We start from the raw sequence: 22,549 nt of genomic DNA on the forward strand, positions 1-22,549 counted from the left end.
CCAAAACCAATAAAAAGAAAATGTTGGAGACATTATAGAACTTCAAAAGAAGATAATAGTCAAACCAGAATGGGTATCATAGTGAATCTTATTGTCTTCAAAGTAGTTGCCTATACCCTCAGACTTGATGTTTTCAAACAAAACAGGTTTTCAGCCAAAACAAGACAGTGAAAGCAACACAGGGATTCAAAGTAAGTTATCAGGAAATCAAAAATGGTTACCATACTGTATCCTGCTATCTTTGGAATAGCTGTCCCTGCCATCAAATCCAGTACAAGTAGACAAACCGGAACAGAGTAAAACAAACTAAATAGAGCCATGATAACAATATGGGTTTCAAATCATGATACAAGATTAACAATGGCCCCTGCCTTCCCTTTTTAGACAATTCCTCCCCTTTCACTTTCACAGGGTGTATTGTTGCATTGCACATTTTGTATCCCACTAACTCTTTTAGTTTTTAAATTAGAGAGGCAACCCACAATTCACCTAAGTGATTTAGAACCTTTATTTTCCCCCTGAGCATGATCTCAAATTGTATCCATTTACCTACAAGAGCCTCAAGGTTTTCTTTCTTTATAGTTGAGTAGTTTTCCATTGTATAAAAATGCCATGGCTTTCTAAGCAATCTGTAGCTGCTGGGCAAGCTACCTCCACTTTTTTCTGGTTCTCTGTCACATAGAGCATTGTTTTCTCATCTTTGACTTTCAGTCTATAAACCCTCTTTCAGGTTAATTATATTTCTTATATAGGGCATATTATTGGACCCTATCTCCTGATCCCTTCTGCCTGTGTTTTTTTTTTTTTTATTGATGCATTGAGGCCATCCATATTAGGGATTATGGCCTACCTTCTCTGCCTCATCTCTGCTATGCTATTTTTCTGCTGTTGATTGTCTACTTTTCCCTTTCATTCCATTGTCTGCCCCACTGAGTGTGCCCCTCTGCCGCTGTTGCTGTAACTATGGTCTTTTTTTCCTCTCTCTCTCGAATGTCCTTCAGTATTTTGTGTAGGTTTGGTTTGTTGGTCATGAACTCCCCCAGTTCCTTTTGGTCATGGAAGCATCTTGTTTCTCCATTAATTTTGAGAGATAGTTTTGCAAAGTATGTTAGTCTGGGTTGGAGGTTATTTTCTTTCACAGCTTGGAATACTTCAAGCTTCTTGCTTTGATGGTTTGTGTTGAGCAGTCTGTCATGATTCTGATGGGTTTTCCTCTATAGGTGATCTGTTTGTTTTCGCTGACAGCTTTTAATATTCTGTTCTTGCATTGGATTTCTGGGATCTTGATTAGTATATATCTGGATGTATATCTGTTTTGGTTGTAGCTGCCTGGAGTTCTGTAAGCCTCATTTATCTGAATACCATTTCCTTTTCCTATGCCTGGGAAGTTTTCTTTAATTATTTCTGTAACTAGCCTTTGTATTTCATTTGTGTTTACCCTGCTTCTTCACTCACATTTTTTATTCTTAAGTTATAGATCCCCTTGTCATCTTCCAACCTTTGTATTGTTACTTCCTGGTTCCTTGTTAATTTTTAAGAGATCTTTCCTTTTATGATCACAAGCTGTATACCTGTCTTCAAGCTTTGATGGTCTCTGATTTCTTTCAAGCAGTTTCGCCAGCTTTCAATGGAGTTTTTAATTTCTGGTAATCTCTTTGTATCTGTTTCATGTAGTCTAATTTTTTTTTTTTTTATATTCTCCATTGAAGGTTTCCGTCTTTATTCTACGCTCCTCTGTTCTTTTATCTGTGTCTTTTTTAGAGGTGTTTAGCAATTCTTTTATTATGTTTCTTATATCTTCCTTTACTTGTAATAGTATTTCTGTTTTAAGTTCTTTTATAGCTTTATAAACTTGTTTCTTTATGTCAGTTGCTGCTACTTCAGAAACTGCAGGTGTGCAACTCCTGATCTCTTCTGTGTTTACATCTCCTGGACCAGTATTGCATGGGTTGGAGGCCAGAGACTGCCTTTTGCTTCTTCCTCTTGTCATGTTTCTCGTTTCTTCCAGACAAGTGGGTAGTGGGGTCCTTAGCACTTCCTGTATTGGTTATTATTACTCTGAAGCATGTTGGCTAGGGATTTCTGTCGTTTGCAGGTTTCCCCAGTCTGCTGGTGACAACCAGAGTGTAAGAAAGGGCAGGGCAGGGCATACTGGCCCCTCCTTTCTGTGCTGGTGGGCCACCAGGAGTCTTCCCCAGTTTAGTCTGCAATGGGCAGGTGGGGTTGTTTAGGGATAGCTTTAGGGAAACCTTGGCAATGGGTACTGGGCTGTGCACAGGGGCAGGACTCAGTCTAAGCAATTTCCACCAGTTTGCTCTGCACTGGGAGTGGCTGAATGAAACTGGCTGTAGTTCTGGTTCTGGCCTTATCCTGCCTGACTCCAAAATGGTGCTCAGTCAATTGCCCACTCCCACAGGAGGACTGAGTCCCCCACACTCAATGCCAGCCAGGGCAGTTCTCTGTTCTGCCACTCCTCTCCACCACCATGTCTCCCTGCTAAGGCCGTCAGGCTCACCAGCCCCCAGCTTCACTGTGACCATGCATCTCTGCATTTCAATGGAACTTGGACCATTGGGCCATTTCACCAGGGACTGGCCCTGGTGAAAGCACCATTGGCTACTCTTTTCCATTTAAGTTTTTCTTTTTGTTTTCCTTTTTAAAAAAAATTCTCTCTGTGGGCTTCAATTTTGACTTTAGTTTCTTCCTGGTTTTGGGAGACCCACTTCTTTCCTTCTTGTCTTCCCCAGATTGCTATATTTAAGCATCTGGGCTGTTTCTCTTAGAGAGGCTGTTTACTCTGCTGCTTACTGTTTTGCCATTTTTTTTTCAATCCTCTATTCTTTACCTTTGAATGTTAGGTCGTGGTTTTAATGCATGTTTGAATGACTTTTGTTTGGTGGAATTAAAACAGGCTGCTGAATGAATAACAGAATAAAATGCCATTTTATATCATGTAACTAGTACAATGACATAACAAGCTATAACCACAGTGATTAATACTTTTAGTGCTACAAATTCAAAATCTTCTTTCCTGCCTTGTCTCCTTCACATCTCTATGTTTGTATTTTTAACTTTTCTACTTGTAACTATCCTCCCTCAAATCTAAATAAGGGTTAAGTACTTATATTAGTACCTCCAGACACAAGGCATATCAAATGCCCTGTAACCAGGAATTGTCATTTCTTAACCAATAAGAATATCATCATGACTAAATTTGGCTGTAAGGATCCAAGCCACATACTTGTCTTCCTCATTTCTCTCTTTTTGAGGTACGCTATATTTATTTAGAAGTGAAATTACCTTCTGTGTGATTCACAATCACTACACAACGTCCATTCCTCCACCAATACATTTCAGAAACCTTAGTAACCATCTTTTACCAATTCCACCAGTATCTTTCCTTGGAACTTTTAAGACTGCTAAGTATGCCTTATTGTAGGAGGACCATATACATTTCTCATAGAGCAAAATATAAAACTAAATTTTCATCTGCTTATTTATTAGCAACCAACCAAACTATTGCTGACACAGAGAAAAACCTCTGAATTCAATGAAAGGAATAGTATCAGGTTCTAGTTTGGGGAGGAAAAAAGAAAGGGGAGCAGAGAGAAATGACTGACAAAACAGTTCATAGCATCCTCCAAAGATTTCCAAATTCTAATCCCTGGGAACCATAAATAAGGTGATTTACATGACAAAAGGTACTTTTCAGGTATGATCAAATTGAAGGTTTTGCAATGGGAGCTTACTCTGGGATTCATTTGAGAAATCAACATAATTGTAAGAATCCATATAAGTAAAAAAGAGAGGCAAGAAAGTTAGTATCAGAGTAATGCAAATGAGAAACACTCAACTAGTCATTGATGTCTTTTAAGATGACTGCAATTGGTGGACTGCAGTCAGGAGAGAATCAGTCCTCATAAATTGGTGGTCTCCCCTGGAAACCAGTTGCTGCCACAGTGGGAACAGCCAGACCCAAGCCTCTCACCATGAGTCAGCACTATTTGTGGACTGCTGGGGGAGAGAATCAGGCCTCACAAGGAGGTGGTCTCCATTGGGAAACTGTAACATTTTCATTATTTTCTTGGGTTGGGCTTTATTCTCTTTTGTTTTATTTGATTATGCTAAATCTGATGGCCTGAGCAGCTATTTAAAAGATAGCAAGACATTATGGTAGCCATTTAGATTTACTATTAGTGCATTTTGAGGTCCTTTATTGCATTTTTTGTTTTGTTTTTATTGTTTCTGCTTAATTCTGTTCTGTTCAATTTTTACTATGTCCGAAGGTATCTGCAGCTATATTGAAGACAACCAGAGGCATTATGGTAACTACTGATGATTTCATAAGTTTTGAAGTCCTGTATCACTTTTACTAGTTTATCTTGTGTTTTTTTTTTATTTAGAGAAAAAAAGAAAAACAGAAAAGAGGGTAGAAATAATACAGAATTAATAAAAAATAACAGTAAGAAATGACTAAAAATAAGAGTAAGAAGTCACTAGTTGATAAATTACATATTGTTATCTTAGAAGTAGTTTTCAGGTTAGAAAATCAAAGCACAAAAATGGACAATCAAACATGATAGCACAAACCATTCTATTTGATGGACCAATAAAAACATGGTAGTACGGTTATCTATCTTGCACGCTTAAACATACATACAGTTATATCCTTTAGAGTACTTTCTTTCCCTTTCATTACTACAATATGTATTATACATTTTGGATTTTATTACTCTTTCACTTTTATTGTTTTATTTTCCTGGGTTTTATCCTCTTTAACATAATTTTTTAAAAAAATGAAAAAAAAAAAAAAGATGGAAGGAAACCACAAACCAAGGAACAGAAGCAGCCTCTGAAAGGCAGAAAAGGGAGGAAAATGAATAATCTCTGGGAGTTTCTAAAAGGAATCTAGATCTTCTAATGCCATCACATTAGCTCAGTAAAACCCATTTTCTATTTATTTATTTTTTTTATTTAAAGAGAGAAGAAAAAAAAAAAGAAAGGACATAAAAAAACAATGCAGTAAAAGGGTACAAATAATACAGTATTTCTAGAAAAAAATATGTACAGTACGAAATCACCAGTTAACAGGCTACACATTATCTTCCCATAAACAGTTGTCCATATCACTAAATTAAAGCATATAAAGTGAACATTCATACAGTGAAATTGGAGACAGTTCCATTCAATGATCCAACAAAAGCTCAGTAATATGGTTTTCCATCCTACACTCTCGAACATATCTGAGGTTATATCCCTTTGTCCACCTTACTAAATGTAGCTTTTTTTTTTTTTTAGTAAAACCCATTTTCAACCTCATCCTTCAGAATTAAATAATTTGTGTTATTTTTAAGATACTAGGATTATAGTAATTTATCATATCAATAACAGGAAAGTAATAAAGAATGGAAAAATGAAATTGCTGGAACCAGAAACTAAACCATAAGAAGGCAAAAAGGTTTGGAAACTGACACAAAGATACCAGAGAATATACTGTAGTCAGCATAATCAGATTTGCACACCAACTGCTAACCTATATGGAGGTAAGTTGGTGTCATTAAAAACACATTTACTCCTCATCTCAGAGGCTCACAGTTATACAATGCCTTCATATCTTTTGTAACACCCAGTAAAAGTTTCCTTTTCTTTCAATTTTTTCTCTTTTCTCATGTTTTTTAGGATTAACCAGAACTTTTGTATCATATAAGCAAGTTATATCAGTTTCATTTAGAACAACCACCATCTGTCTCATCTTATTCTGTTATTTCCTGGTGCTTATAGTAGCAATGAATCACACTAAAAAAATGTTTTTAAAACTTCATTAATTATAACTATATGTAATTATTTGTTATTGTCTAATATAAAATACTTATTTAAAGCTTCAGAACACAATCTACAAAGGACTGGTATCCATTATTTGTAGTCTGTAAACATCTATTGCTAAGTCTTGACCCCAAGTTCACCTGTTTCTAAATGAGCTTTCTAAACTTAATGCTGGTCTTACCACACTCTGGCCCAGCTGCTCCCGAAAGAAGTAATTCATGTTTCTCTTTTGCAGGCTGTCGAGGTAATGCTGAAAGCGAGTGTATGTGTAGGGATAGCAGTAAGCAAACTGGTAAGTATCTTCTTCTTGGTCAAAACAGAATGCAAAGGACATCACATAGTTCTTCCTATGGTCTGGGCATCGATAGTAGTAAACATTTTTAGGTGGCAGCCTTTGCCTGAAAAATACAAACAAAGAAATTTGGGGATATCAGATAGTAGTTTAAGATTCAAAAGGTAACATACAGGAAAGAATGCCTAGAAACAAAATTATAACATCAAGGACTCTAGGTGATGGGGTGGGAGAATGATGACACACCTTGTCCAAAATTTGGCTCTACCCTTTTTCAACTCTTTAAAAAAGAGCCAAAGTTAAACAAAGATGAACCACTTTTATACATTTGTCTACTCTAGTTTTTGATCACTTGTTATAAACTTAGGCCTTATGACCCGGTCTTGATGTGGAATGGCAAATATGAAAGGCAAGCTCTCAGTCTCCGTATATTACATATCCTAACAGGAAAAGTGTCAATAAAATACTATAAATGAATAGGCAATATAGTTATGTGTTCTAAAGTTTCCTTGAAGGGAAATAAGGAATGTGATGTTAGACATAACCATGTCAGAGTGCATTTCATAGGGCAGACAAGTTTCCATTTTCCTCCTTTTTTCTTCATTTTCATACAAGACTAGGTCAACTCTTTTAAAAATAAGTTAGCATGAATTGTGAATATTCAAAGAAGGAAAAAAAGACATTCAACATTTGTCTAAATTATTACTTTTATTTTTCTACAGAATATCTCATGAGACTAATTTTCCACAGAAACATTTGGGGAAGCACTGCTTTAACATATGCTGTGTATGCAATTTTTCTAATCCAGCATACTTATTGGTCAGTAAGGAACACTGTGATGCATACAAAAGAAAGGAAAGATGTTGCAATCATAGTTCCTACAACTTATTTGCACCTACTCACTTTACAGAGCTACTATATCCTCTCATCCTTTCTGACATCCAAACCCTTCACATTGTTCTCCTGATAATACTGTCTCTCATTTCTATATTTAAATCCTATTACTCCTTTAAAAATTCTCATCTCAAAACGTGCATTTTCTATGATCCTGCATGCATGACTCTGGGCCTATTAAACTAACACATTTGTGCAAGTTCTTGCTTTCTCATTGTCTATTTCATAAAGTCTTTACCCTTGAATTGGTATAGAATATCCTTAAAGGTCCAAATACTTCTGAGGAGTGCTGGCACTGTAGGTGAAGATACAAGATTCAGTCCTAGTAACCCAGCATTTAGTTGAGAAGGCAAAGAGTATAGGTGGCATGGAGAAACAAGAAACTTAAGATGAAGTGAAGAAGAGTAGGAATGATACAGGTGGAATGGTCTGAAAAAAATAGCTAACAAGTAGATCGAAAAATACTATAACATATTAGTGGGATTTTTTCAGAATCTTGCTTCTATACTGGTGTCTTTCTGAGGTTATTTAAAATAGGGTGGTAGGTGGAACTTCTGCGGAAGAACAAAACTGTATAGGACTGATATTTATCCATGTAATTGATTATACTATATTTATTTTAACAGTGTAATATTTGATTATATTAGAAAGAGGGGATGAAGTGGTAGACCAGGGAATCTACAATGGGCAAGAATGCAATGGGAAAGAATGTTCTGAGGAGGAGGAGGACAGGATGATAGATACTCAACATGAGCACAAAGGAATAGGACTTTGTATATAAAACTTAATTGTATTATCAATGGCTTCTGGGGATGTGCTTAGACCCATCAATGAATCTATTTACTCCTCAACCCCAAGCAACTGAGAAAAAATATAAATAATAATTTTATAAAGCTAACGTAATTTTAAGACAAATTCCCTGGGCATTCATCCTTTTAAGTGGTTTGTTTGCCTATACTTTTCCACATTGAGCTACCAGTGATAAGGTGGAGATACAATGGCCTGCCGAATGCAGTGTAGAACAGGAGGTTCTGAGAGGGCAATGGGAGAAGTAACATTCTCCAAGAGAGACAGACCTTCCTTGGTTGTTCTATACAGCAAATATTTAAGTATCATACATCAAGCATAGTTTGGTTAAGGCCAAAAGTAAAGGAACTTGCCGTCTAAAAGAGTGAGATTGTTAATCATGAAGCTTAATTCCAGAAAAAAAAATAAAATGTAGAAAATTTGGGAGAGGAAAGGGAGTAGTTGAAAGCTAGGATTAAAGAAGGAACAAAGACCAATGCAGGAATGAGAATGTAGACAGAATACATGATGCTCTTTTGCATTGTGAGTGAAGATCCAAACATGTGAGGCTGGAATAAGCTATCCATAGGGATTCAAATGTATATTTAGGAAGAATGTGGATGAAAGTGGCCTTGAGGCATCCAGTTGGTGGTATCTGATAGTCACTGCAGTTTCTGATTCTTAGGTCTGAGTCTGGTACTGAAAGGGAACATAAGATCCTTAAAGTTACAACATTGCTTTGAATTCTTCATTTACTATTATATCTGTTAAAAGTCTATGCTCAAATCATCATAGTTAGCCAAGTTCAACAATTTAAATCTAAGAGTTTTGATTTTATGCTATCAGAATTCATCTATGGCCTGTAGCTACCCCAGCTCCTCTCCTGTGAGAGTAGAACTTGTTAGCAGACAGAATAGAGTTAATATGCCCTGGGATAATCACTCAAGGAAGCTGAGACGCTGCTTAGGGACTAGACTTTTCCAGATTTCACCAAAGATGTAAACAGAAGTCTACTTGGCAAGGGTTCAGTAGGTCACATTCATCAGGACTTTAAAGTAATGTAAAGACCAAAAGCAAACTAGGGCAAAGAATCTGGGGTTAGGGAGGAGAGCTTCTCTCTCTTTTGAATTGCACTTAAATTTTTGTCTTATTTTTTCTTGTTAGGTTCTCCGTTATGTCTCAGGCATTGCATTAAGTGTTTTATATATTACTTCAATAGCTTTATAAGCCACTTACCATTAACATGCTCTTTACACAGACTAAAAAAAAAAAAAAAAGCAAAGCTCAGAGAGGTAAAAAAAAATTATCTGAGATTTCAAGAGAGGCAAAGTCTGTATTAGATCTAGGCCAATGTGGCTCCAAAATCTGTGCTTCTAATCCTTATTCCTTGCAGTTCTTGTTTCCTTATGGTACTCAACATATAGTTTTATCTTCTTCTTCAGAAAAATCTCCTTGCACAGTGCTTTCACCCTGTTTAGCAAAATAAAACAAAAAGCAAAGCAAAGCAAAATAAAACAAAAATTTGCACCAGCTTTCTATCATCACATTTAAATTTGATCCATAAGGTTTCCTGTGATCTCCCTGTGATTTGGGCATCATCACCCATCTCTCACTCCTCAAGCCTGTGCTTTAATTCATGTTCAGTTACTCACAAATCCCTAACACAACTGTGTGCTGTAACTGCACATCTTCGTACTTGATCTTTCCTCTGCTTGGTCTGCCTTCTCTGCCTTTCTGCCTACTTGGTGAGCTGTTACTCATAGATGTGCCATGTGGTCAGTTGTTAACGAAGATTTATTTAAAACATGAACTATTAATCAATGAACAACAAATATATAAACATTTGCTTATCCTTTAACATATCCTTAAACATACTATCTCCTCTCTAAAGCCTTCCCTTATTATTAATCAGTTTTTCCCTACATTGAATAATGAAAAAAGAAGTGAATTATATCATCTCATTTGTCTCTTCACAAAGAGCAACAAAAGAAAATGGGTTTTCGGATTATTTTTTCAAAAAAGCATGTAGGTTTCTTGAAGAGGGGAACTGTGTCACCTCTTGTTTCTGCTCTGGTGATGATATAGAGAGCGCTCCAATAGTATTTATTTTTTTAAAAAGCAATAAAGAAATGGAAAGAAAATTCATCCCAGGAGATCAGTTGTTCACATTACAGGAAGGCAAATTTTAGCTCAGTATTAAATATTCTACATTTTTAAAAATATTCAACATTTAGCTAAAGAAAGTAGGCTTGCCTTACCGGTAAGAATAACATAGAAAGGTTTAAGGAATTTCCTGAAGAGTCTTCCTATACTTCATTTTAGTTTAGACAAAGTAACTTTCTGGTTCTATTTACCACAGATGGTGTAAGACAATCTAGAGAAACAATACAACACAATGATAACTATTTAGTACCATCTTCTATGTGTGCACACAGCACTGACCATGTGCCAGGACATCCTAAGTACTTTATAATGCCTTTACTCATCATAGCAGCCTCTGAAGTTTTTCCTACTACCCCAACAATATGGTGAAATGAACGCAGTGCTAAGAATCCTTGTTAAGAGAAGCAGGATGTCAATGATATCCCAAAAGACCACAGAAAAGAAAGGGTCTAACACTGATCCTGCCAGTGACCCAGGAAGATTCCAAGCTCTGACATGTGTGCTCTGAGAATATGGAAAATAAAAGCTGACATATTTAGAACAAGACATTTTACAAACCTAATGGTTTACAAACCTAAACCATTTTACAAACCAAAGTGGAAGAGGACTTTATTTCTCATCCTCAGATTTAGTTATGTGTGCAGAGTTGTGTGTGTGAGCACAAAGATACACACCAACCACATATGTGTTTAGATGTGTTCACTGGATTCTCAAAAAACCTTCCCATGCTTCATTTAGCTCCTATCTCACTGCATTGATTTAAATATATGGCTTTCTCCAAAATTGGATTGAGCTCTCCTTGAGGGCAGGGACCATATAATATTCACCCTTGATACTCCAGAACCTTACATAGATGACATAGTCAAAACTGTTGATAAATTGGATAAGTGAAAATATTAGTAAGCAAATTATTTCAGCCACACTAATATATGTACACTGTGATGTCTCCCTGTAAAATATTGAGTCATACCATAAATATATGATGTTCTCACAAACTTCATTGCCTTTTAAAATGTATTCTGCTGGATGTGGTGGTGCATGCCTGTAATCCTAGGACTCAGGAGTCTGAGGCAGGAGGATTGCTGCAAGTTTAGGCCAACCTGGGCTACGTATTGAGTTCAAGGCCAGTGTATACTACATAGCAAGATCTGGTCTCAAAAAACAGTATTTCTCTTCCTATAATTGCCTATTCCAAACCTTTCTTCATGGTGCATCCCTCTGTAGAGAAATAAAGTCCAAGTCAAATGATATCTTATTTTGAAATCTTTATCATCAATTCTGGGATGAACTTTCTGCTCTAAATACCAACTGAAGATCCTTCTGTGTTTCCAGTTTGTCTCAAAAATCTATGTACTTAGTACAGTGCTTGATCCTGAAGAAAAGTTCAATGTATTCTTACTAAATGAATGAGTGAATTTATGATTTAATAAGTGAGTAAATGATTGTCTTCCCATTTACTGTCCTCTCCATCTTGTCTTCAAACATATCAGCTAAATTCTTAAAGTATCATTTTGGAGATTACTACACCACAAGGAAGTAGAGAAGCCCAAGACCTGCCAGAGTATAAAGGGTTCTTTAAAAACAAAACAAAACAAACCAAAACAGAACCCTCTATATTCCCTTAGGATCCTTTTAATATAGAACCTAATTTCCTCTGCATGAAGTAGAAAACATGGAGATTAATAGGTAAGTTCTAATTCTATGGACATGACAGCAAACACAAATTTTCTTTTCATATAACACATAAAAATAAATCAATAAATACTCATTATTTTCAAGTTGTAAGTCCTAAAAGAAGTATGTGAAACAAGGCATCACAAACCCAATTAGATAGCCTTAAAATAATTAATACATGTTAAGCATCTCCTACAATGCTGTGTCCCACTTGCTTGATATACACTATTGATCAACTTGTAAATACATATTCTTCCCTCCACACCAAAGTTTTGCTGCCTGAAATTCATGCCACTAATCATAAATTTGTAAGATAACCCAGTCTCCTGTTTCCTTTATTTCATTTAGCTAGGGACAGAAAGCAAACTAGCATGTACTTTCTCAGAAATAAGAGATAAGCTCTTATTTGTATTCCCTTCATGAGGACAGTTGGATCCCATGCCAACACATGATCCTTAGGCTAGATATGGCTGGAAGAATTGGGGTCATTACCTGGCTTGAGCCACTTGGTGCATTCCTTTTCTCCACAGTGCCTGGCACAGGTAGGAACCTGGCATGGCTATCCATATTATAAATTTACCCTCCCTTAGCAAACAGGACCCACACTAATTCAAATCCTAACTTCTCCCAAATAATTATAACAGTGCTCCTATCACCAGCACATCTATTCATATTTCTCCCCACATTTTCTCACAGCTAATCTCTTGGTGAGTCACATGACAGAAGAGAAAGAGAGAGTGAGGGAGTACTCAGATATAGAAACACATTTTTATACATGGGTGTCTCATCAGATTACCATCCATCCCGATGGCTATTAAGAGTTGGAGACAGTGCTACATATTGCCAGCTGATTATTTTGTAACAAAACAATACTGCTCACTTCTTGAATTAACTTCTTTTGTCTTATATACAGTATTAACTATTTTTTAGTTTATTTAATATATAAGGATTTTTTTTGCTGGTTCTTTATGGAGAAAGACACCCACTCACTGTAGCAGTGGCTGTTTCTATTAATTCCACATCATTAAAAACATTAAAATTAGAGCCAATTACTTTGGCTGGTTTAGAGCCAGGGAAGAACTGAGACTGATTATTCCCTGGTCATGGACAGCAACAATTTTCCTACCTACCAGGGACTTCTGGCAGAATGCCAGTGTATCCAACAACTCCAAGCACAGGCACCCCATGAAAGTAAAGGCTTTCAAACACATATTCTACCTCATCCTATCCAGATTTCCAAGAGGCAGTGTCTTCTCCTTTTTAGTTGTGCATGTTGCAGCTGAAGAGCTAACTAATACTCTATGTAAGGAGGAGTTCTAAATCATTTAGTTTATCCTCCTTTATCCAGTTCCTCAAGAGGGAAAAAAAGAACTCTGAACAAGGAGGTAGGAGTTGATTTCTAATCCAAGTTCTTGCTGTCTCTTATTTTCTCTGTGTCTTTGTGTAAAACATTGTTATTACATCATGTCTTGCATTCACCTTAGGACTGTTATGAAATCTTTTACATGAAAAGGATTTGTTTACTGAGTATAGGGATAGTACATGAGGCAGTAGCAGAATGCTGGATGCTTTGAGATGGAGTAGCAGGTCATTGCTTCAGCAGTTCAAGTTTGCACTGAAGTTTTATGACCAAGTTACTACGTTGTCATGAGTGGAATAATGAGTTCAGGTTGTAATGTCATTAGATTGGAATTTACTAGTAATCACATTGCATAGAACCTAATACAAGAGACACTCAATAAATATTTTAAATGAATGAATAAACAAATTAGAACAATCTGAATGGGCAGATATGTTTTTAATACCAGGCTATACCTTTTAGAAATGCAGTCATTGTACAGTAGGAAGTGAATTTGGGGTCTTCTCCATTTGTACAGTGAACTTGGGATCTACTCCATTTGTATTATTACATTTGTATTATTACTTAGTCATATTCCCTTGGGTCAGGGTTTCCTCTTTTATAAAATAAAAAGAGTATCTATTTCATAGATATGTTTTGAAGATTAGAAATTGATACTTGACACATATTAGGTACTCAATGGTAAATATGAGCAAAATAAAAGGAAAACTAATTGATTTGTCTACTTGTCTATGTTTCCAGGTTTTTGCTAGAATAGTGAAAAATCCTCATTCAATCCAGCTTTCTTTTTTCCACACTTCTTTCTTCTCCATTCTCTTTTACAATAACCTTTTCAAAATTCAAGTGAATTGTCTTCTGTGTTAAAACTTTTCAGTTTCCAATCGTGATGAAATGAAATCCAAATCTTTAATACGATGTGTTTACTTCCTCAGATCCATAAAGTTCAGAGATCATTTCAAGACTTTCAGATATTTGCCCTTTTATCCATCTTGTTCTTTACGTCTTTTGTTGTCTTGGTTACTTTTCTTTCATTGCTGAGACAAAACACCTGAAGACCAAACTTAAGGAAGGAAAGGTTTATTTCTTACAGTTTTTGGAGATTTCAATCCATATTCTGCTGCATCCAAGGCAGAGTGGAGTGGCACAAGGGCCACTGTTCATGATGGGCATAAACAGCAAGAAGGAACAAGGAAAAAGAGGGAGAAAACACACCTTCGTCCTTCCCTTATATTGTATGTTGGTTGCATCCCTGGGCAGGTGCAGCATTCACACTGCTGCTCCCAGTGGGAATCCCAATCACAAACGCTAGATTCAGCCACCTCCATGACTGCGTGAGACTTGGGGGCCACTGACATAAACCATGACATTTGCTTATTCTTTTTTTTTAATCTCAAATGTTCTCTATCACTACCTAAATCAGCCCTCTTATTAATCTCCCTTATAGCAACCCAGTCTGTTCCCTCAAATCGTTATCTGTGTGTTATATGCGTACACTGTATATGCATTATGCTTGCTTATTTACAGTTACATTTCTAATGAGCTATGTTGTCTGTGTGTATAGGGATAGGATGTATCTTCTGTTTTTCAGTGAATAGTCTAGCATCTGACACAGTACATATCAAATGGTAGACTAGTAGTAGATATTTGCAAAATAAATGGAATGAATATATGTTGGTGAAGGGATAATGCCAGGGAGGTAAGAAAGCGAACTGTGGTTTGCTTGGGACAAAGCAGTTGGCCAGTGGATTCCCAGCAGCATAAGGTATTGGTGACTCTTGGGGAAGAGAATGATTTTAAGAAGTCCATGAGTTAGATTTTTTCCAATTTTTATGTAGTGCTTCTTGGAGAAGTAAAACGGCATTAATTATCCAAAGATTTCCTTTCTCTCAATCCACAGTAATAGCCAATATATATTTTATATATGGGTTATTATATATTATATAATACTAATCTATTTCATATCATAACACACATACATATATAATAGCCTATGTATATATAATAGCCTATATATATTATAATGTACATAGGCTATTATATAGAACACACACACACACATATATATAATAGGCTATTATATATGTGTTATTATGATTTAATAACCTATATATATAGGCTATTATATATAGGATAATATATACTATATATTATAATATATATAGACTATTATATATTATATAATGCTACCCTGTTTATGGATTTTTTTAAAGATAAAAAATAAAAGTAACAATGAAACAGTTTCAAAACAGGTTACTAGGACAGTTACATTAATTAATACATTGAATATTGTTGTCTTTATAGTAGTTATTCAGAGTACTAGATAAGGGCATGATATCTGTCCAAACAATATCATATACCTTTTTTCAATGAGATAAGAGCAATTAGCTATATAACTATCTTAACTATTTTGTGTATAAATATATTTTTCTTTTCCCTTCTTCCATTCTCCTTTCCCCTATCACAATTTTTTCTTTTTATCAACAGATTCTTTCCTACTTCATCAGATAAAAACTTTAAGTAGAGTGATGTGTATCACTGAACCTTGTCACACAAGGAACCACTAAGATCTTTCTGTCTGTACAGTAGTGGAGGTAGTAGCCAAAGGCTCATCATAATGTCCCCAGCACAAAATAACTTCAGGTTTCCCCCTTCCTCTCACCAAGTAGGGTATTACAGGCTTGGTGTGACCAAGTTAAGAAAGAATTTAGTAGCAGACAAACACATGCAGGAAAATAGCACCATCTAGAACCACCATCTGATTTATTATCTTTTAACCCCAGCCCCCCGGCCCCATTCTACCCTCAAGACTCATACAGGAAGTGCTTGTTCACCAAGAAAACTGAATGCCATCACCAGTGGAAAGACTGAGGAGTAGATCATGAAAGTTGATTCCAATAACATAGGAATTCCAGTGATCAAGGAAACCAAGAAATGGTCTAAATTTCAGGTTTGGCAAACCAGGTAGCTTAAACAAAAGCTATGTCAAAAAGAGCTTGTTAAAAATCCAAGTTCCCAAACTCAAAGAAGAAGGAATGAGGGACAGTAAGGTTGGAGTCAAGACTAACTCAGTGACAAAGAGAGAACACTATCAAGAGAAAAATTAGAGCAGCAGAGGGTACGTGAAACAAGTTATGTTCAGCTCTCTACGGTGGAAGATACAATTACAGTCTCAAGTGGATGAAGATGTTACTGGAGTAAAAGATGCAGAAGATTGCTTAGCAAAAGTCAGATATGCACCAGGTTGCAAGCCAGGTAATAAAAATTCTCTTATCCTCATAAAGAGTATCAAGAGTGAGTATACTGAATTAGGAAAGTGAAACTGGCATAGATACACAGTGAGAAGCATGGGATCTTGATATTTTTTACTTGCCATTCTCCGGGCAGCAGATGACAAATCTGAGATTGGGCCATTGTTGTATGTGAAAAGTGGTAACAATTTGATGACTTATGGACCCACAGGAATGTTAGGTTGTGACTTGTGGGATTTGGGGTGGTGAGGCAAAGCAATGAATAAAGGACAAATAAACAGATATGGTATAATCCTGGTGATGTTTGATACAGAGAAAGGAAATAACACCAGAATTATTACAGTAGTGGGACAGCTGCAAGATTTCAACAGCAAGCATTAGTAAGAGATTAGAAACAGACTGACACAGGAGTCAGAGGTAGGGTAAAGCAAAGGTCCTTCAGTGTGCAGGAGAACATTTAGGTCTGGGGTTAGTTGTGATGCTGAGAAAAGAGTCTTGGAGTAGAAGGAGTGCTTATCTTTCTGATAAAGACTTTCTGTTTGCAGGATGGAACTGAACCCAAACATAGCTAAGAATGAGTGTCTCAAACAAGTGAGATGTGTTGTCTAGCCATATGAGTTACTAACACTTAAATTCTCCAGAGAAGCTTTCTTTATATGGCAAGAGTTTCTCATTTTTGGTCTCTCTTGTTCTGATAATCCCTTTCCTCGCCTAGAATAATTATACCCACCCTCTGGTCCCATGATCCCTGTATAACTGTGTGATAGCATATATCGTACTTCAACATGTCTTAATATTTTTCTTCATTATTTCCATAGAGAGGCTCAGTATCTTTATTTGCTCACCATTACTCCCTAGTGGCTAGCACAAGTATGATACACAGTAACTAACAAATAAATAATTTCAATTGATTGATTGAGTAAATAAGAGAAAGAGTAGGAAAAAAAAGATTGAAGAAAGAGGGAGGTGGGCACAAGGACATATAACACAACAGATAAGCCATTTTTGAAGTAAAAACTTACCACACAAAGGGCAGTGGCTCCCAAGGGGACTCTAATAATCCACTATTACTACATTCCCTCACAGAGTGACTGGTTTAAATGTGGACTCAAAGGAGTCATGTCTGACATTTTTGCCTTTGTCACATGAAAAAAAGTCTGTAAATCAATTTCTCAGTGCCCATCATCTGCCTGTGAATGGTACAGCTTTCTTTCTACACCATTGATCTTCACACAGTTAAAACTTATGTGAAAACCTTTCATACTTCAGTAGACTTAGTAATCTTAGAAGTTCTGGATTCATGCATTTCACAACCTATTATTTTGGGGGGGTTATTATGTTAATTAAAATAATAAAATGAACTCAGTGAAGAGCTTTTTGTAATTGCAAAAGTAAATGAACTTTACAAATCATTTACCACCTTCCTCAAATTTGGAAATCAGAAGTATAGGAGGTAAGGGACAGTTTTTCAACAGGAAACACAATTTTTCTTGGGAAAACTCTTTGTAACTTATTTGGGAGTATATTAACTTTTATACTGAAACATTTACCTACTTTTGTAAATATATGGAACTTTAGGATTCATCTAGCCCAGTGTCTTTCAAACACTTTCCAGCTGCAAAATGCTTTATTCAAAAGAAAAGTAGGAGAGAAATACAGTGTATAAAAACAAACAAATAGTTAAACACACTTTGTAAGGTAAGAAATGGGGCAATGGGTTTAGGCTTGATTTGATTCAAACTTTCCATTTTGTAACTGAAACCTAGAGAGATAAATGACTGGGTCAAAGTCACACGGAGTTAGAAGCAGAACTAACAATTGTTTATCCAATTATTTCTGCTTCATTAATTCATCAAATAAATATTTACCAAGCAATAGTCTTGATTCTAAAGATGAATTAATGTATAAAACAGTGCTATGAAGAAACAAGAACATAAAAGAATAGAGAGTAAAGGAGAATGTGATAGGTTTCTTATACAGGATTGTCAAGTAAGACCTTTCTGATGCAATAATATTTGAGTCAAGTGAAGCAGTGGTCGGTTGCTGGAGGGAAACTGTTGTATGCAGAGGAACCAGCAGTATCCCTGCCGTTTCCCTGCTGTTTCTGTCTCTTCAGGTCAGAGCAGATGCTCAGTACAAGACTTGCATTATCCACTCTACACACATGAAGGTTCAGACCATTAGTGAGAATACGGATTTATGGCAAATAGATACATTTTTGAATCCAGGTTTTGACAGGCATTTAATTATACAGCTTTGGGCAAGTGACTTATCTTCTTTTACCTTCCATTTTCTGATTTGTAAGTGAGAATAATATCACTTTTCTTCACTATGTTTTATGGCTGGAAACTATTATTTTTATTCACTTCCTTTTACATGAGTGAAGGATTATTGCTAGAGTGAGCATTAGTAAATTTTGACTCCTCAACATATTTCCTCCTGACAATAGCAAATGATTTTCTATGTGTAAATCGCTCCTTCCTTACCAGGTTAGTTTCTGGGACAACAGAAAAAGTTTTCACTGTCTCTTTAAAAAGATTTGGTATCATTTTCTCTTCTGACCAGGGATTTGGGTGTCTTTCTTTCTCTGGCGCTAAAGCTCCTTGTTTCCTTCTCACTTTCCACCTCCCTGTGGTTTTGTGAGTTTCATCTCCTTCAATTGAATTTCCTTGGGATTCAGTTAAATAAAATTTTGTGCTAATCTTAGGAACTAAAGAAACTGCATCTAGTATACTTATATATCAACAAGTAAACCGGAGATGAAAATAATATTTAACTTTAAATAATCGGAATTATGTTGTTGAATAGTAATGCAATAAAATATGAATTCATCATATGGTTTTTACAATCTTTGAAATACAATAGTTTCAATGGAAAAAGAAGATTGTATGAAAAATAAAGCAAGATTAAATTAACTGATCCTAAAAGATTATTTCTAGAACTGACATTGTAAGATTCCAAAGTACCAAACTTTAGATTTTAAGAATTTCATTATGATGTTCTTAGTTTCACATTTTTAAAAAAAATTTAACCAAAAACCAGTAAGTAAAAAATTTCCATATCATAGCCTCAACTCATACCGTGTTGACAGCTACATATTTTTCCTTTACACAAGAAAAGTTCAAGCATTCGGGGGATTCTTGATTTAAATAAGCAGTAAGAATGTGGTGGGGAGATGTGGTATGTCCACTGAAAGATATCATTTGAGATCACAGTAGTGGAAGCTAGCCATAAACTTCAACTTTAGGATAAAAGTAGCATTATCTTGTCTCTATGGATATAATAAATAATTCGATGTTCACAGGAGGGATTGGAGCGGTAATCAGAGAAAGATCCCTTAAGGAAATAACTGAATCTTGACAGTAGGCTAAAATTCAGTTTCATACATATGGAAGGAAGACTTGTCAGACAGAATTAGTACATGTGCACCGGAGCAGAGATGAGAGGGTACAGGATGTACTCAAAGAAACTAAGCGCTCAAGCTAAAAGCATAGGTTTTATGCATCAAACTCCTAAAATCTAAAGAGGAACCTGTTCTCATCTACAGGGAATTGGGTGGAGTTTAAAGTTCAGACTAACTGATCAGGCAAGTGTGTCATATGTGCTTTACTTTCCAAGTCATTTCTCCTGCTTTGCATGTGCATCTTCCACTTCACCTAACTGGCACCAGGGGAAGATTTAGATAATTTTATAAGGGTTCACCCAGGAGACTTTCATGAACTGTAAGCTAAAATAGAAGAAAGGATAAAATTTCTTTTCTAGGTAGGAATATTGAACAGTAGTTATTTTCATAGCAAGCTCTCACTCAACAAGCTCAGCCCTTTCTGACAGCAAGAAAATAAATGTTCAGCTAAACCTGGAAAGAGGAGGCTATGACAGTAGTAGAGGGATTGGGGAAACCAGGTCTTCTCCCTAGAGTGGTCTTCTATCTTGAAGCCATAGACTGAGAGCCTTCTACAAGTTGATAAGTTACTGAAATAAGAGGGGGAAAAGTGGAGAGAAAAAATCCCATTTGGTGGAGGGAAACACAAAGATGATGAGGTCAAGAACATAAATGGAAGAGGAGCATAAATGGAAGATTTATTAAAGAGCGTGGGTTGCATCACTTCTAGCGGCAGCATTGACTCTGAGAATGAATTTAGCAGTGATTCCTGTCTTTTTCGGTTGAGACCTTACAGAATGTGTTAGCTATCAAAAATGAGTCCCAGTCTTAACTCAAGACTTCTAGCTTGCTAAAGATGGATTTCCAGTGTTGTGAATCTTTATTTCAGAGAGGGTGATAGAAGGAATGGGAACTTAGTTCTTTCTGGCTTAGTTTTTTGTCAGAAAATAAACATCTATTTACCTGATGTTTTATGACTCATAACACCTTCCACTGCTTTTCCACTGCACTTAAAAAGAAAAACCCAAACTTATCAGTACTGTGTGACCTCTACTACATTTTACACTGTTCATTCTCTCTTGTTCTGCTTTAGTCCCACTGGTCTTTTATTTCTAAAATAAACAGGTCCATCCCATTTTTTTTTTGTCTTTTTTCCTTTTTATTGGTACCAGGGATCAAACTCATGACTGCCTGCTTTTAAGGCAGGCACTTACGCCACTGAGCTAAATCCCCAGCCCAAGTCCATTCCATTTTAAAGCCTTCCTATTTGCTGTTTTTTTAAATATTCTTGCCTAATTCCTTCATCTCGTTCTGACTGTACCACAAATGACATTACCCCAAAGAATTCTTTCCTAATATCTTAACTTATATTAGTTCTGTAAGTGAAGTCTTTCTTTCTCCACCCAATTTTTTTCATAACATTTGCTACATCAGAAATTTGGTTTCTCTCCAATACAGTATAATTTTCTAGAGGGTTAGTATAACATTCCTGGCAAAAAGCATGAAGTGTACTGGCAAAGTACACGAAGTACCTTGGCAAAATTCCTGGCAAAGTAAATGACATGAATATATGAGTTAAATGGTGATGGGATTCTTCAACTGTTATGCAAGGGCAGGTAGTCAATACACAGATATGGAAGGCTAGTTAGCAGTGATCATTATAGTAATAAATTCAACAAGTAATATGAATATTTTCCTTGTGTTCCATTCATGCCATTACCTCATTTATAACATTTATAGTAATTTTGGGATACAAGACATATTAGCCCTCTCATAAGGATTAATTATCACAGAGATAGAAAAGAGTTCAATGTTACACTGCTTCTGAATAGAAGAATTTGAATAATAGAATTTGAGTCGTTTTCCTGACAATGAAAAATGAAATTTAAATAAATAAATAGAGGAGAAATCGGATTATAGGTTGTCTAGCAGATCTTCTAGAATTTGAGAAGGTATGGCTTTCAGGGTAAATTGTAAGTATGAGACAAGTCTAACCTAATAGTATATCCTATATCTGGCCCTTGAGTAGTCAGAGATTTTCTCTGTTCCTAAGCACAACAAAGTCAACTTGGACCAGAAAAAAATTGGACTCATATATGCACTTTTACACTGAAAACTCTATTTGCTTTAGAGAAAATATTTGGATGGAAAGTGAATAATTTAGTTAATTTCTTGGATCTCTGAGCTCATAATGACCAAATATGACATTACAGGAGTGAATGTATATATGGGTTTATAGTTTAGGTCAAAAGTTAATTTGAGATGACTTACCAGAAAAGCATATAATAAAAATATGAATAATTAAACAAAGGAGTAAAAGAAGACAGTAAATCAAGGATAGAGGACCGGGGATTAAGCTCAGCATTTACACGCATGCTTGATAAGTGCAAGGTCATGAGTTCGATCCCTGGTACTAAAAAATTAATTAATTAAATAATTAAATAAAAATCAAGGATAGAGACAGTAAGGGTAGTACTAATCAAAGCATAACATAAGGCCTTGTGCATACCTGGGAAGTAGGTTTTAAGTCTGAGATTTTCACTAAACAAATTTGGGAGGGAACTATGAGCTATCATGATTCTTAAGAGTTTCACATGACAGACTTAGTAACACAGTTTCTTGGTGTAAACATGATCCAGGTACTCAAACTTTTTCCTGGTCATGAAAATTGACATTTATTTTCATGCCTTTATGAATGTTTTTTATGACTTTTACAGTAAACTCATTAACAAATTTCATAAGGGCGCTTTTATGTAGCCCCTTCAATGTGAGCCAAAGAAAATATAAAGTGCAATCTACAGAAGCAGATGTATGAGGCACCAAGACAACACAGTACAGTTATGCAGTGCTCAGATTATTCGAGTTTGGTCCAAAGACAGGCATGGATACTCATGATCTATTTATTCTCAGGCAGGGTTGCATCAATG

General features: G+C 35.9%; 1 protein-coding gene across 5 annotated transcripts in view; it reads right to left on the reverse strand.

Moving 5' to 3' along the window:
* The window catches only part of Agbl4 (AGBL carboxypeptidase 4), a 1,435,759-nt gene that overhangs the window by 555,332 nt on the left and 857,878 nt on the right, over positions 1-22,549 (reverse strand). For all 5 annotated transcript variants that reach the window (XM_063236476.1, XM_063236477.1, XM_063236475.1 and 2 more), the window contains one exon: positions 6,005-6,221. In XM_063236476.1, coding sequence (XP_063092546.1) covers positions 6,005-6,221 — 217 coding nt within the window. The remainder of the gene's footprint in view (positions 1-6,004; positions 6,222-22,549) is intronic.

The sequence above is a fragment of the Cavia porcellus genome, unplaced genomic scaffold (genome assembly GCF_034190915.1).
Source record: "Cavia porcellus strain 051 isolate PalLab524CR breed Dunkin Hartley unplaced genomic scaffold, mCavPor4.1 scaffold_25, whole genome shotgun sequence".
NCBI classification, from domain to species: Eukaryota; Metazoa; Chordata; class Mammalia; order Rodentia; family Caviidae; genus Cavia; species Cavia porcellus.